The sequence below is a fragment of the Melospiza melodia genome, chromosome 1 (genome assembly GCF_035770615.1).
Source record: "Melospiza melodia melodia isolate bMelMel2 chromosome 1, bMelMel2.pri, whole genome shotgun sequence".
NCBI classification, from domain to species: Eukaryota; Metazoa; Chordata; class Aves; order Passeriformes; family Passerellidae; genus Melospiza; species Melospiza melodia.
Genome location: NC_086194.1, coordinates 171,531,779 through 171,548,659, shown reverse-complemented (window position 1 = coordinate 171,548,659; position 16,881 = coordinate 171,531,779). Strand labels below are relative to the sequence as shown.

The following is a 16,881-nucleotide window of genomic DNA, read 5'->3' as shown; positions in this document are numbered from 1 at the left end:
GCTGTCACACTCACTAAGCTGCCTTCGTGGCAACGAGCCATTAAGCACTGCAGCTCAGAATAAGCACCAAACCCCTCAGGAATGCCTGGACATGCAGCATCCCAGGCATTCTCGGTGAGGCTCTAATCTGAGCTGGAGACAGGGAACCAAACCCAGCCCTGCTCCGCTCCTGGGGTCACTTGGTTAGCGCCGGCGCCGCTCTCGCCTTTCCACCAAAGGGTGAATTTGGCTCGGTCTCGCCTTTCCACCAAAGGGTGAATTTGGCTCGGCATTACTCACGCTCCAGCACTGAATCCCACAACGGCTTTAAGCTCCCAGCCACTTGATCCTGCTCCTCTCCCACGTCCCCTTCAGATGGAGAGAGAGACAGATACAGGAGGGTGATGCAGCATTTGCCTGCAGAAGAGTCCCTGCCAGGGCTGCGCTGAGCTCGGCGGCTCCGGCTGGCGGGGGCCGAGCCGCAGCCCCACGCTGCTGCAATCCCACCAGCTGGAGTTTTGTCAGGAGTTAAAGAGACCTGGGTGAATCCACCAGCGCTGCTGAGCAGGAACTCGGGGAGGAGGGAAGCTGTCAGCTGGGAATATCTCCCCAAAGTACCCAACGGATCGACAGACAGCGAAATCCGCAGACAGCCGCCAAGGAGGTGGGATGCTGGATGACTGCTTATTATGCTGAGCCAAATCCTCCTATTATTACCTCCTGTGCTACCTGTCTTCTTCTAATATATTCAAGTGTTGTCTCTGCTAGAAGCACAGCACAGCGCTGAGAGGGAATTCCTATCCCACTCGTCTCTCATGCCTTGCCTGAGTATGTTCCAATATCAATCACTTATTTGCTAATGGGATCTTTTATTAGGTATCTGTGTATGGCACACAGCAGTGGCAATCTCTAGTCAATTCTTCCAGCAGAACAACAAACCCAGGCTGCCTCTGGCACCTGGAGCACACCACAAGCTCTGTCACTGATCCCCCTCCTCTTAAAACCCAACATAAATCACCTGTACATCAACTCCGGGTCCTCTTCAAAATCAAATGAGATTTAACCTGAATTTACTCTGCAACACAAACTGACAGATCCCACATCAGCGACAGAGCAACACTTTAAAACCAGGTAATTCCAGCAAAGCAAAGATGTAGGGACACAATCCAGTACTTTCTGTTAAGAGGGGACTTTAGAAAAATAATGGACTTCTCTCAAGAGGGGGTTAGACCGTGGGTTGGCAAGTTTGGCCCCCTAAGAGCATCACACATCCTCTCTCCTCCTTAATCACATTAACAGAGAGAGTAGGAGGGGAAAACTGTCTGCCCAGCTGGTTCCTACCCTGTCTTCTCCATTCTATCCACGCCTGCTGAAACTCAGGAGGGCTAAACTGGATTTAGTGACAAGAGCCTCCCTGCTGAGCACAGCAAAGAGCAGCCCGTGATTTACAGAATCACCAGCTTGCTCCTACAGGCTGCCACGGACCTCGGGGGAAAAGCACCCCAGAGAAAACACAGCAGCTGCTCCTGCTGTGGAGCAGGAGATGGGCAAAGCCTAGAAATCCCCAGCAGCACTTAGACCACATCCTTCCCCAGCCCCAGCACGGAGCTCTCCTGGGATGAGCAGGAGTCCAGCTGGAGTGGCCCTTTGCCACTCCCACCTTGGCATCTCCGCACCCAGGGAGAGTTCAGTGGCAACAGAACTAATCCCCAGGAAATCTTAGGCAACATTTCCAGCTCAAGAGGCACAATCAGCTCCCTAAGAGACACTCTACACACAGCGGCATCCTGGAGAGGACGGGGTGATTGCAGGAAGAGGTGCCAGCATTGCGAGCGTGGGAGCTCGCAGAGGATTTGGACCTCAAAAAGCCCAAATGTTCGTGGCTCAGCAATGTTCACCCTGGCACAGCTCCTGCCAAATGGGCAAGAGGAGGCTCCTAATGCTCTGTCAGGGAAATGACAGCACTTGGTGCTTCCTGGAGCACCCTTCAGGCTGGGGTGCAAATGTGGATGCACAGAGCCTGGGATGTCACCTGCAAGGGTGCTGCAGCTGGAGAAAGGGAAGCAGAAAGCAAAAAAGTGTTCAGCTCAAGGTCACAATTTCACTGACAGGCACAGAAAAGATCTGGCTGTAGCCTCAACAACACACCCAAATACACCAAACTCTTCCTTAAACCCCTGCACAACCTGACCAAAGTTTGATGTCTCAAAGTCTGGCAAAACTGAAAATTTCTCTTCCTCAGAAAAATCCAATTTTTGAATTAAAGAGTTAAAGCTGCAGAAAAAGTAGAACCAATATTAACTAAGCCTGGGAACTGTTGTGAACATGAGAACTGTCAGTTCTCAAGGTATGCAAAAGGCTTTGTTCTCATCCAGACTCCAATTTCAGGTGATAAATGATGGAAGAATATAAATGTTAAAATGTTCACCTCCAAATGAAGTTCTCCAGTCTTATCTAAATAAAACCAATATAAATTTCCATCAAAATGTTGTCAGAATGGCTACACTCTTACAAAATATTTGATTCATAACATTAGCTCTTTTTTTTTTCTTTTTTTTTTTTTCTTTTTTTTTTTTTCTTTTTTTCTCCTGGGAACCTGGATCTCCTCCCTGTGGAAGAGAGGCCCTACAGAATTTTAGGAGCTTAAAATAACCCACCTTGTGTGTGTGCACTGTCCATGAAGTACAGAGAGCTCCTGCAGCACAGGACAATCTTTTCAGGGGGAAGATCCTTGGGACACAACAAGATCTTTGAAGGTCCCTTCCATCCCAAAATGGGAGGTTTTGAGGGACAAAAAAAAGAAGTCTTGTGAGTTTAGAGGGGAACTTTAGCTTCATGGGTAAGATGCACACCAGGAAAGGTGCTTCCCATTCTTGCAAACTGGAGAGAACACTGAACAATCCTGGGATATAAATCCTGGAATCATCAAGGCTGGAAAATATCTCTGAGATCATCAAGTCCAACCATCGACCCAGCACCCAAGTACCACATCCATTTATTTCTTGAACACTTCCAAGGATGGTGACTCTACCACTTCCTTGGGCAGCCTGTTCCAATGGTTGACAACCTCCTTTCCTTGAAGAAATTTTTTCCTAATATCCATTCTTTTAGATTTGCCACACTGGCACAACTTGAGGCTCTTTCCTCTCATCTCACAGGTCAGCTCACTGCCTGGCCAGCACTCACTCAGGGCCAGATCTGCTACAAAAACCCCACAAAACTCAACAGCTGCTGGTTTTGCCTGTCAGAAAACACCAACACAGAGGTGAGATGTCCCAAAAATTCAGTGCAGACATAACAAACTCAGCACCCCTACAAGTTCCTGCCACCAGCTCTGAATCTTCATCAAGCCTAGGAATGAGAGGAGAGCTCAGATGCCTCCCTCTGATCAGTTTTCTGCAGACAGGACCAGTAAGGAGGGGGGAGAAAACAGAGATGTATTTGTCAAGTTTTACTCCAGCCCTAAGGGCTGCACAAATCACAAAAGCATCAGTTTGGGCTTTAAAGATCATCCAATTCCAACCCCCTGGTTGGACAGAGACACCTTCCACCAGACCAGCTTTCCCAAAACCCCATCCAAGCTGTGCTTAACCAAGCTTTAAACCTTGATTGACTTTACAAAGGCCAAGCACAAGGTGGAAGGCAGCAAAGACAACACGAGCCAAACTCAGATGAGACAACCAAAGAGTGAAAGGCTTTGCTGCTCATCCTCAGGCTCCTGCTCTATTTCCTCCTCATCTCCAAAAATTGCCAAAATATATTGAAAAAACGACCACCACAAGGCTAACATGCAGCTCTGTGGTTTCCTTTTGCCCTCATTCTCTGTTAGCACAGCCACTGTGCAGGTGTAGCACCACAGGCATTGCCCTTCCAAGACAGTCAGGTTATAAAGCTAGAACAAAAAGACAGTCCCAAAATGCTTGTCTGTGTTCCTTAATTTAAGAGGTTTCAATCTTTCACGATGGTCAAACAGCAGTTGTGCCAAAGCAGGGCATGAGGCTGCCTCTGTCAAGTGGAAGCAGCAGGGGAAATCAAACACAAATCTGAACTCCAGCTTTTGAGCTGGATCCATCACGGTTTAGGGATGTCTGTCTCCCAAATTGACTCAAAACACAGCACTTTCAGCCTCCAGCTCCACTGAAATCAAGGAAAACTGCTTCCTTTCCCCACTACACCAGCAACTCTCAGGTCCCAGCCCAGGCAAACTGTCCTTAGCCAGTCCCAAATCAGCAGCAACACTCATCCCAAAAGCCTTTTTTCATCGCAAAGGAGCTGTGCCCATAGCAGGGTTACAAATATTTCAAGCTGCCAGGGCCAAAGGCTCCAGAAGGGAGATTTATAGCAATAAATAATATTAATGACACAGGCGGACGGAGCTTCTTGTCCTGAGAGCTCCAAAGGCACATGAAAAACTGCACCATAAATGTCACCACCGCAGACACCAACGATGACGAGATGCCACCTCTGGGGACGGGAGGCAACGTGGGCTTGTTCAAAATGAGATTTGGGGAGGAAAGTGAGGGAATGAGGAGCTGGATGAGACACAGACATGCCGGCTCACAGGGCAGGCACAGGCAGGAGATGGGTCCCAGCTGGTTCAGCCAGGGTGATGCTCCCCATCATCATCATCAAACCCTTGGACTGGCTTGGGGGATTCAGGAGATATCCAAGCCCCAGTTCTTCCCCCAGCACAGCCAAAAGACTCATCCAGGGAAAAATGAGTGGACTCAAGGCTGGGAAAAAATGAGCTGGGAAAACATAACCCAAGCAGCAGCCAGAGGAGTAGGAAAGAGGGCAAAAGAAGCAATTTTAGGCCTAAACCCCAAAGGAGCAGCTGTGAGTTTAGTTGCAGATATAATAAAACATGCCTGGGGGAAGGAGCTGTATCCTCCTGCAGCCAAGCCCACTCTCAAATGCAAAAGTACTTGCAGGGATGATAAAGGGCTGATATCCACCCTGTCTTATCCAGATAACACTGAAACACCTGGAGCTGATGGAGCAGCAGCATCTGACCACATCAAATTAACCATTTTTTCCCCAGATTGATTAATTAAATAATACCAAGCAGTGTGTGAACATAAAATCTACATAAGAGAAACTTCTGCTTCAGCCAAGGCAAAGATTCCCTTTGCTTTCCCCACACTGCCTGATCCTCTGCCCAGTTCCAGAAGCTGGATCAGCAGAGGACCTTCACCAGCAGCTCAGCTGCACATCTGGGCTCACCTCATTCCAGGCTTTGCCTTAGAAGCCTCCCTGCAGCAGAAATCCCAATTTATTTTCCCCAGACATGCAATCTCCCAAAACTTTGTCAGGATATCTCTGAGTCCTTCCCATGCAGGGCAAGGCTCACTCGTCAACCACAACCTCTGGAGCCAGACCCTAAAGCTGCTGGAGCTTGGGGTGAAGGGTGTAGCCCTGCTGCTGGAAGGACACAGGTGACAAATCCCACCTGAGATCACCCTGTGCACCTCGAGAAGGCTGGGAATTCTCCTGGAGAGCACCAGCCCAGCAGCTGCTCCCCTGCCCGCTTGGTTTATGGTGACAGGACAAGGAAACAACAGCCCATGGAGTGCAGGGATGCCAGGATTGATGCAACCAGCTGCTTCCAGAGCCCTTCCAAGCAGGAACACGCTCCCAGCCCTACCTCTGAGCATCCTTCATCCGGAATATCTCTACCTGAGACCACAGAGTCGGTGCCTCTGTCCAGAGGAGCCCAAAAGCTGCTCTGCTGAGGAGCCCAGAACCCATTTCCCAGCCCTGTGGTGGCTGGGCCTGCTCGGGGCCCAGGCAAACACAACCAACACTGTGTCTTTAAAACCACTTCAGTGCAGATGTTGTTTCCATGGTAACTAGTGGACCAAATACATTAGTGTTTCTAATAATAAACCAAACCTTCATCTTGGAAAATGTGATCCCCCCTCTCCCTTTACCACTCCTCACCCTTCCTTTCTTCCTTTCCCCTCCCCTTTTGCCGAATTAAGCCAGCATTTAACAAGCAAGCCATAATTAGTAAATAATTGCAAGGGCCCAGTAACTCCCAGTGCCCAGGCAGATGGAGAAGCTTTAGGTGGAGGAGGGGGTGGCTTCTCTCTGGGAACCTGGGAACTGTCCAAAAAGGGATGAACTACTTAAAAAAAAAGAAAAAAATAAAAGAAAGAAGGAAATAAATTCAAAAGCACAAGGTGGAAGAGAGGAAGCGTCTTTTGACCACCCCAGCGCCGTCTTTAATGCCCTGGCACCCTCCCCGTGCTCTGACTCAGGGTGCAGCCGCCCAGCGATAATTTCTAGGAATCTCGCACTTTTTTTTTTCTTTTCCGGAGGCTCCGTCCGAAGACGCGGCACCGACTTGGTGTCCCCCGACAAGCGGCCAAAACTTCACAACTCTTCCCTTCCACTCTCCCCGCGATTCCAGAGTGGGAACCCCTCCATACACACACACCCACACACCCCAAAACTGCGCGGGGTAGCGGGAAGGACGCCGAGGCGGGGAACGGAGACGGCGGGGAGGGATGGAGGGAGGGAGGCGGAGCGGGGCGATTCCGCCCCCCCAAAAAAAGCCACGTGCGGAAGATTCCGTGCGTGGGGAGCCCACGGCAGCGAACACGCCTGCGGGGGCCGGCGGCTCCGCACGCCGAGCGGGATCCACGTCCCAAAGCACAGCGCAGGGATGGAAGGATGGATGGGGAGGATGAGAGGGAGCAGCGCGGCGATGTCTCCGCGTGTGTGTGTCAGGGTCGGGGGGAAGGGGAGAGGAAGGACGGCGGGGAAGGAAGGAAGGGGGAGGGTTATGCAAAGCCTCACGCTGTGTCGCCACGGTCCCGGTGACACCGGACTGCAGCAGCAGCAGCGGCGGCAGCAGCGGCGGCGCTCGGAGCTGTCCCCGCCGCGGTACCGGGGATGCTCCGCTGCATCCCGGGCGCGTCCCTTTCCCTCCCGCTCCATTCCGCCCTGTCCCCCGCGTGTCCCCCACGCCTACCCCGGCCCCTGCGCTGCTCGCTCGGTGGGACTCACCATGTCGGGGCTGAGCTGGGCTAAGATGGCGAAGGCGGAGAGCCGGTCACACAGGCACTTGGTCCGGGAGGCGTCGAGCGGGACCGTTCGGCAGCCGCGCCAGGACCAGGCGCCGGGCGGAGAGGCGGAGGCGGAGGCTCTGCTGGAGGGAGGGAGGGAGGAAAGCACGGAGGGAGGGACGGGGCGGCGGAGCGGGGAGAGAGGGAGAGAGAGCGGCCGTCAGGGCGGGCGGGGAGCGGGCACGGCGCCCCCCGCCGCCCCCATCCCACCAAGCCCCGGCGGACCTGCGGCTCCATCCTGGTGATGGTGCTGGTGCTGGTGCTGGTCCGGTCCGCGGCTCCCCCGCCTCGCTGTGACCTCTCCATCATCCCCACACATGTGAGCGGTCCCCTGCAGCCCCCGGGCTAACCGGTGTCACGATCGCCCTAAGCCTATAGCCCTGCCCCACATATCCCACATACACCTGCCTAACTATATAGCTATTTCCCACATATCCCATATACACCTCCCTGACCCTATAGCCCTGCCCCACATATCCCATATACATCCCTCTAACCTTACAGCCTGCCCCACATATCCCATATACATCCCTCTAACCTTACAGCCTGCCCCACATATCCCATATACATCCCTCTAACCTTACAGCCTGCCCCACATATCCCATATACACCCTCCTAACCCTATAGCCCTGCCCCACATATCCCATATACACCTGCTTAACCCTATAACCCCACATATCCCATATACACCTTCCTGACCCTATATCCCTGCCCCACATATCCCATCTACACTTTCCTGACCCTATAACTCTGTCCCACATATCCCATATACACCTCCCTAACCCTATAGCCTTGTCCCATATGCCCCATATACACCTGCCTAACCCTATGTCCCTGCCCCATATATCTCATATAAACCTTCCTAACCCTGTAGCCCTCTCCCATGTCTCATATAAACCTTCCTAACCCTACAGCTTTGTCCTACATATCCCATATCCCATATACACCTCCTTAACCCTGTAGCCCTGTCCCTCATATCCCCTATAAACTTTCCTGACTGTATAGCTCTTTCCCACATATCCCATATACACCCCTCTAACCCTATAGCCCTGTTCCACATGTCCCATATACACCCTTTTTCCCCTATAAACCTGTCCTACTAATCCCACATGCACCTTAACCCTACAACCCTGCCCCACATACCCCATATACACCTTCTTAACCCTATATCCCTTTCCCACTTATCCCATGCACACTTTCTTAGCCCTATTCCCAGTCCCACATGTGCCATACGCATTTCCTTAAGCCTATAGCCCTGTCCCACTTGTTCCACGCACACACCCTAAACCCCACAGCTCTGCCTCATTTATCCCAAATACCTGTGCACAACTTCCCACCAATACATGCATGCACAACCCTAAACCCCTGTGACACCCAACATATAGATCCGCACGTGGGACACATGGATAAAAAATCCTACACAACCTGAACACACCTCCCCATCCCTGCAGTCCTGTCCCACATATCCCATTTATGGATGTAACACTATGGACCTAAAATACACCCCACTGCCCCCACAGCCCCATACACTCCCAATCCCCTGCTCCACACCCCATATAGATGGGTATAGACCTCTCCCAGCCCAATTCACAGCTTCACCCCTCCCTTGTTCCTTCTCCAAAGACCAGGCCAGGACCCTCCTGAGCCCTTCCCCACATTCCCAAAGCTCTGGGCATGGCAGGGATGTTCCTCCCTCATGGTCAGAGGGACCTGAAGGCATCAAAGGGACAGATCCCTGCTTTCTCCTGGCATCCTTGCAGCCTGGGGAAAAGCAGCAGAATGGGGAAGGGGCCATAGATGGGGAAGTCTCCACAGTCTTCATCCCACAGTGGGGTGGTTTCATCAGGGAAAATGATTGCAGCCCCATCTCTGTGTGAGCACAAAGGGCTAAGCCAGGGAAAAGGGGGATCTGCTGCTCTGCCTCATGTGCTGGGACAGTGGGGACCCAAAACCTGCTGTCATTTTCCACCCATTAATTCTGTGTCTTGTCCATCCTATCTCCTGGGATATGGTCACTCAGGGAGTGCAGATGCAGAGATCAAGTGCAGAAATTCAGTAGATGGGGAGAAGCTCAGCATCCCTGTGCATAACCTGGGCTTCACAGGAGCCTGAGACAGGATGAGGAGGCAGGGCCATCTGCCTCCACTGAAGGGACATGGGGAAAGATGTCCCATCTCCCCAGCTGACCATCCTCAGAGGAGGGGACCTGGGCAGCAATGCCAGCAGCGAGCCCAGGGCAGATCCAGATGGAGCCAAAGCTGCTCAGCAGCCTTGGGTGCACCACAGATGGCCTGGACAGCTCCGTGCTGCTGGCTCCAGAGACCTGCCCTGAGCCTCTGACAAGTTCTTTGCAGGTCTTGACCTGGTGCAGGCTCTGAGCTGCTCCTCACACAACGATTCTGAGCCTCCCTGTGCCACCATGGCCTGGGTGACAGAGCACCAGCACGTCCTGCTCTCAGTGTCCCCTCACATCCTGTTCAACATGTGACACTGAGCCTCCCTGAATTATTTCTAGTTTGGGTTAGAGCACTGTTCATAGTTAAAAAAATAAAATATTTTTATTTTATAAAATATAAATAAATTCATTTTTTATATTTTTATTTTATATAATATAAATAAATTTATATTTTATATTTTTATATTTTTATTTTATTTGATAAAATATTTTATTTTATTTTTATAAAATAAAAAAAATAATTTTACTGCAGAAGTTGTACGCAATACACAGAATATTTTTTTTTTCTGGTGCTCAGCCACATTTTTAAATATCTAGACCCTACTAAATGTCTGAATGTCCTATGCCTGGGAGTGCCCAAGGCCAGGTTGGATGGGGTTTGGAGCATCCTGGTCTAGTGGAAGGTGTCCCTGCCCGTGGCAGGGGGTTGGAACTAAATAATCTTTAAGGTCCCTTCCAACCCAAACCATTCTGTGCTCCCGTGCTTCTCCACCCATCCATCTCATGGGGCATAAATCTGTCTTCTCTGGATCAGCAGCTCCTCACATGATTTTCTCTGAGCTGTCACATCATTTCAGACCCTGGCACTGTTCTTTGCTCTTTCATGAACCTTCTGACATCCCCCAACACCTTTTTGGAAGGGACCAGGAGATCCAAGGCCAGTCTCATGGGAAATCTGAATTCTGTATTCTCCCCCTCTATGTGCTGCTCGTATTTCCAAGATCTGCATTATTGAGTTGTTCTGTTTATCCACTGTCACTGAGAAAAACGCCTTATTTATGATGTGTACAAATAATGATAAATTTCCAGACTCCAACAACCAGTTCTGTATTCTCCTAGAAAGTATTAATTTAGCTTGACAAAAATCTATTTTCCATAAGTTGATTGCTATTAATGCCTCTGTTTTAATGAGCATGCTATTATTCAATTATAATCATAATATTACCCACAATCCCTAAACTTTTGGATCCAATTTGAGATGGATATTGTGCCTAAGACAGATGTGAGGCTGCTGTGCTTACACACACATGCTTCTCTCTCCAGATTTGGGGAACTCTTCCACCTGTCTTTTCCTAAAGAGCAATGATGCCAAATTAGTCTTAACCTGCTCTTTTAAAACCCTCAAGTTCCAAATTGCTCTGTCTTGTTACTCTTGCATACATCTCACTTTGCTGGATGATGTATAGCAGGTTTTCCAGCTGCTGGTGTAATGAAAAGTATTTCATTAGGCTGGGATGTGGATTAAGGAACCAGGCTCTCTTCCAATTACAGAATACAGGCGTTTATTGAAATTCCTGCATTATTATAAATAAATCTGTCATTTCCAGCTAGTAACAAACCAATACCATCAGGATTTATTATGGGCTTAGTAGACTCTGAATTTTGCTTTTTATTCAGTTTTGCTGGTCTGGAGAATAAAATTCCTATACTTTTCCTTTTTTTTTTTTTCTTTTTTCTTATATTTTTCAAGCTTTTAATTTGCATTGCTTGCTGTCAATTTATCCTTTGTCCAGATTTCCACAGCAGCTTTGACTTTCCCTCTATAACAGACTGTTGTGTTGTTTGGGGTTTTTTTGTAGATGTTGGTGCATTTGGCTTGTGGTGGGGTTTTTTTGTTAGCTGAGGGTTTTTTAGTGCTCTTTTTCATTTATGGTTTTGAGGATATCTAGAAAACTGCTTTTAAAAGGCTCCTAATGATAGAATTTTGGAATCCTAGAATGGTTTTGGAAGGGACTTTAAAGATCACCTTTATCCAACCTCCTGCCATGGGCAGGGACACCTCCCATTAAACCACACTCCTCAGTGTCCCACTCAACCTTGGACACTTCCATGGATGGCACACCCACAGTTTCTCTGGAAAACTGGTGTCAGCATCTCTCTGCTCTCACAGGGAAGAATTTCTTCCCAATATCCCATCTTACCCTGCTCTCTGGCAGTTTAAAGCCATTCCCTGTGTCCTGTCACTCCAGCCCTTGTCCAAAGTCCCTTTCCAGCTCTCTTGGAGCCCCTTTGGGCACTGGAAAGGGCTCTGAGATCTCCCTGGAGCCTTCTCTTCTCCAGACTAAACAACCCCAGGTCATCCAGCCTGTCCTTTCATCCTTAACTCTACCCTCAGCTTTTTTTTTCTGTCTTTTTTTCTGCCTTTCTCAACAAATAGAAATGCTTAAATCTCCCATTTTTAGGGCATCAAATTTGTGTACATTGCCACACACAGACACCCCCTGCCCCAAGGAACCCGAACTCTCTTCAAATGTGGGAATACATTTGCCCTCACATCACTTCCAATCCCAAAGCCCAGCTTTACTCATTTACCAGCTTTCAAAGTAGACTAGGACAGATCTGAGCCATACATCAACAGAAGTAACCTCATCCAAAAGGAAGAAAAAAAATAAAGAAGGAAAATAAATCAGAAAACCAACAAGAACAGGAAACCCCAGGGAAAGTATCAGAAAACAAATAACACTCCCCAGATGCTGTGCCTGGTCTCACACTCCCATGGCAGAAAAGCTGACAGAACAGCAATGAATGCAATATCAGGATAAAATCTATCCAGGGCCAAAGCCACACTTGGCACAGCCTGAAATCCATTTCTAGATGCACACAGAAAGTGCACAGCGATATTGAAGCAAGAAAAAAATTAAAAATTAAAATAACCACCTTTTGCTCTTCAAAGACCTGGTCTGGTTCCTGCTTATTTATCCTGTTGGACTCAAAGAAAGCAACTGGATCAAAGCCATCCAGTTCTTGCTTTAAAAGCTGCTATAAATCACATAAAGGATGGGTGATGTGGATGTGCTGAGTCAGGAACTTGGTGTAAATCACCTCAGAATAAGTCCAGCTACATCTTTTAATGAGAAACGAAAATCTGGCCTTCATTACTACCACTGATTATTAATTAATTAGTCATTACCAGTCATTAAACCACTCAAATGCTCCAAAGACCATGTTCATTCCTCTGGTTTTAATACCCTCAGAAGAATAACTTTTCTTTCATCCTTTCCTTCCTCATTCCAAATCTCCCTAATTACCTCTTCTCGTTGCCCTGCAACCCTTTGGATACGAACACCTCTGCACCCTGTGGGGATGGAGCTTGGAGATGGGTTGGGAAAACCAATTTGGAGGTAGGAGGATGTGGGAGAAGAGCCAAGAGCCTCTTCTCACTGATTCCCAGTGTGGATGTAGAATCCTGGAATGGTTTGTGTTGGAAGGAATCTTAAAGATCATCTTGTCCCAGCCCTGCCATGGGCAGGGACACCTTCCACTATCCCAGGGTGCTCCAAGCCCTTTCCAACCTGGCCATGGATAATTCCATGAATGGGGCAGCTTCTCTGGACATCCTATGCCAGGGCCCGGTGAATTTATTCCTTGTATCTGGTCTGAATCTCCCCTCTTTCAGTTTAAATCACTCCCCCTTGTCCTGTCACTCCATTCCCTTGTCCCAAGTCCCTCTCCAGCTGTCCTGGAGCCCCTTCAGGCACTGGGGCTCCAGCCCTTGGAGCATTTCCATGGTGTCCTCTGGACTCATCCAGCACCTTCATGTCCTTCTGCTGTTGGAAGTCCCAGAGCTGGATTCGTTGTTCCAGGTGAGGTCTCACAATAATTCCTTGTGATTTTGGGTTGTCTCATTCATGGTTTGTGACTGTTTGAGCCTGTCCAGCATCACCTGCTGCAGATCCCACACTCAGTACCACTAAAAATGATCTAAAGGGATTTCTCCAAGGTCCAGGGAAACACATCTGAGTGAGTTTTGGTCTTGCTGGTTGCAGATACCTGCCCAGGTGCCAAGCTGGGAGAGCTGGGAATGTCCAGATAGTGTTTGGTTCAACCATCAAGTATTACCAAAGACCTTATAGTTCAGTGCAGACTTGAAATCCTTAAACTCAAATTTCAGAATTCAATCACTGGATTTTGCCATCTAAAGATTATTTCACTGGCAGCAATTCAAATTACAAAGCAGATAGATTGAAAAAGGGCATGTTTCACATTTGAATGCAAAATTCATTCACTTTGGGCCTGATGAAAAGCTCTGGAAGACAATGGGCTATTAATGAACAGGTCCATAAGGGGAGGAACATTTGTGTGTTCGTGTGTGCCTGCCTGTAGGTTCAGGTTTCATTTGTAAAGCAGTAGAAAAGCCTTTGATTCTGCCAAAAAATACACTGGATTTGTGCTGGGAAATCCGTGCTCAAAGCTCAGAGGCAAAGAAAAGGAGCAGAATTTGAGTTCTTCACAAATATTGAATCCAGGTACGCTAATAAGGGAGCGGAATTATTTCCAGGCGGTCTCCAGAGTGGAGGCAAGAAAGAGGAAACTCCACTAAAGGGAAAACGTGGGCAGAATATTAGAGGAGAGTGTAGTCAGAGTGATTACAACCCAGTCAAAGGAATTGTAGAAATCCCCAAACCAGACTGGCGTGAAAAACGTTGTATGGGGAGGGTGAGCAGGGAACCTGACAAGTTGGTTCTGTCTCCAACGTCCGTGGTCAGATTTATCTCCGGTGTAATTCCAATGATGCTGCACAGGAAAATGTCTCACCATATGTTACAACATGACTCTGAACATCATTTGAGCACTTGATGGGGAAAAGCAATTAAGCACTGTCTTGTAGATTTAAACAGGAGCTAAGCACACGCTCGAGGACTTTCTCAAACAGAAATGCTGCTCTGAACGGGAATTTGCACAAAAGGAAAGCTTTTTTTGTTGTGGGAAGAGCCACGGAGCAGAGAGAGTTTTTAAAATTGGGGGAGACGTTTGAGATCTGAAAAATACAAGGAATCTTCAGAAGTTTTCCCCAACCCAACCAGCTCTGTGGTTCTCTGACTGTTCTTGTTTCACGTGGGCCATTCCCCCTTCTCCAACCAGGCGAGTGCTTGGCACGGGTCCAGCTGGCAGATTGATTATTAATTTGGAGAACAAACCAGAGATGAAGTCAAAGTTAATCCTTTTTGTGGGATTCCCAAAAGCAATTTTCATTTCCAGCCAAAGGCTGCCCCAAAGCGCCTTTCAGACACTTTGGCTCTGCACAATAGCCCGAGATGCAAAAAAAACCCCTGCAATCATATTTCTGCAAAAAGTGTGTCAGAGTCACTGTTTGTGCAGGACCTCAGGGCTGAATTAAAGAGTAGATGGTTCCTAAGAGAAGGGGACATGAAAAGGCTTACAGCTTTGGAAAAAAATAGGCTGATTAAAAATAAAATAAAATAAATCTTTGATTGGCTGCTAAAGCAGTAACAAAGGATCTCATGCCAGAGAGGTAAATGCTGAAATTCATTAAACACTAAGCTAAATGTGGGTTTAAATCAATCTTTAACACTGCAGCTGCTTGGAATGTTTTGAACACCCTCAGCACCAGAGCAGTGATCACTCTTTGCTTAGTTGAGACCTTCCTAAGAACTAAATAAAACCAGCAAAACTCTTTCACAGGGGTCATTCTGTTATCCAAGAGATAATTTTCCCTTTCTGTGATCAATCCCCTGGTTCAAAGACAGGCTGAGCTCTCAGTTATGCTGCTGAAAATCCTGAGAGACATCTCACACATCCAGCAAGGCAGTGCAGGCTTATTGGAGCAAAACCAACCCTCCTGGAAAAATCCTGCACTTCTGAGCCTCTGAATTTGAAATGTACCACAAGTTTGGTAAATCCATGTGGCTCAAAATGAAATCTGAAGTTCCAATGAAATCAAGGATGGCCCAGCAATATCCCTACATTCATTTAAGGAAATCAAAAGTCATCAACCTTATTTAGCTCAAAACCAAGGAAGCCAAATGTGTCCTGGGCTCCTGTGCTGGATCCCCATGGTGTGGGCAGGTCAAGGGAGAGCATTGTCCCTCTGCTCTGGTGAGACACAACCTGGAGTGCTGAATTCAGTTCTGGGATCCTCAGCACAGGAAAAATGTGGTCCTGTTGGAATAAGTCCAGACAAGGCCATGGAGATGCTCCAGGGGCTGGAGCCCCTCTGCTCTGGAGCCAGGCTGGGAGAGCTGGGAATGTCCAGCTCCAGGGAGACCTTAGAGCTCCTTCCAGGGGCTCCAGCAGAGCTGGAGAGAGAATTTGGACAAGGGAGTGGAGGGACAGGGCAAAAGAAATTATTTAAAACTGAAAGAGGAGAGATTCAGACTAAATAGAAGGAAGAAATTCTTCCCTGAGAGGGTGGTGAGGCCCTGGCACAGGGGTGACCAGAGAAACTGTGGCTGCTCCATCCCTGGAATTGTCCAAGGCCAGGTTGGATGGGGCTTGGAGCAACCTGGGACAGTGGAAGGTGTCCCTGCCCATGGAATGAGATGATTTTGAAGGTCCCTTCCAACCCAACCCATTCTATGAGAAGGAAACTGAGGCACACAAAGGAGATATGAGTGGATGCAGATCTATAAGAGGGCACTCACAGAGCTCGGATATTTGGAATAAGCAGTCAATACTTTCACACATCCCTTAGCTGAGTTTCCTGGTTTCTTTGCAGAAATAAATAAATAAATAAATAAATAAATAAATAAATAAATAAAACCTCAACAACCAAAACCACTATAAAACTTCCTGCTAAACTACTCAGATTACTCAGTTTCCTTACAAGTTTTGCTTGGCACTGGTGGCCTTTACTCACCTCTACCCCAGGAGCACTGGCACTACCTCTACCCCAGGCCTGGCACTGAACAGAACAATATTCTGTCAGTCTAAAAAGAGCAATAATCAGAGTAGCAGCTATTATTAAATTAGCTCTTAAAAAAAAAAAAAAAAAAAGAAAAAAAAATATATATATTAAAAAAAAAAAAACAATGAAAATGGAAAATGTGGAAAAGGAAGAAAAAGCATAATCTTGATCCAGTTAGTTGGTGCAAGGAAAATGAAACCAGAACAGAAATATTAACTTGATTTTATTTTTCAGAGACCCCTAATTCAAGGTGTTTGGAGTGATTTCCTTCAGGAATCACAGAGGCAGAATTAAGATAACAGTGATTTAAGAAAAGATTTGTGATCTGTGGGAAATTAGGAATACTTCGGATTTCCTCTTTATGTATGTGTGGGAGAGAGGAATGGGAAAAGATATAAGGAGGTGACAAGCAAGCCCTTTGCCCAGCTGTGAATTCATGAGCACAGCACACTGAATTGCAGCATTTTCAGGGGAAAAGGTTATTTTCTATCTGCAAATTAGGCCCAGAAAAAAAAAAAAAAAAAAAAAGAAAAATAAGAAGCAGCCCATATGCAGCCTCTAGTCTGAAGCCTTAATTAACATAAACAATGTTCAAACACACAAAGAAATAGATATTACCATTGAAATAAAGCATATGGCTGGCTAAATACCCCGAAGATTATCTGGAGATAATCTTTTCAGGCACCACAAGTGCAGCTGATGCTGAGCTCTAATGATTCTCATCACAAGGC

General features: G+C 47.6%; 1 protein-coding gene across 15 annotated transcripts in view; it reads right to left on the bottom strand.

Annotated features, from left to right (window-relative positions):
- ADGRB1 (adhesion G protein-coupled receptor B1) overlaps nucleotides 1-16,881 on the bottom strand; it is a 291,999-nt gene that overhangs the window by 80,619 nt on the left and 194,499 nt on the right. For 11 of the 15 annotated variants that reach the window (XM_063174933.1, XM_063174955.1, XM_063174924.1 and 8 more), the window contains one exon: nucleotides 6,991-7,132. In XM_063174933.1, coding sequence (XP_063031003.1) covers nucleotides 6,991-7,132 — 142 coding nt within the window. The remainder of the gene's footprint in view (nucleotides 1-6,990; nucleotides 7,133-16,881) is intronic. The other 4 variants (XM_063174944.1, XM_063175043.1, XM_063174992.1 and 1 more) reach the window with 1 other exon arrangement.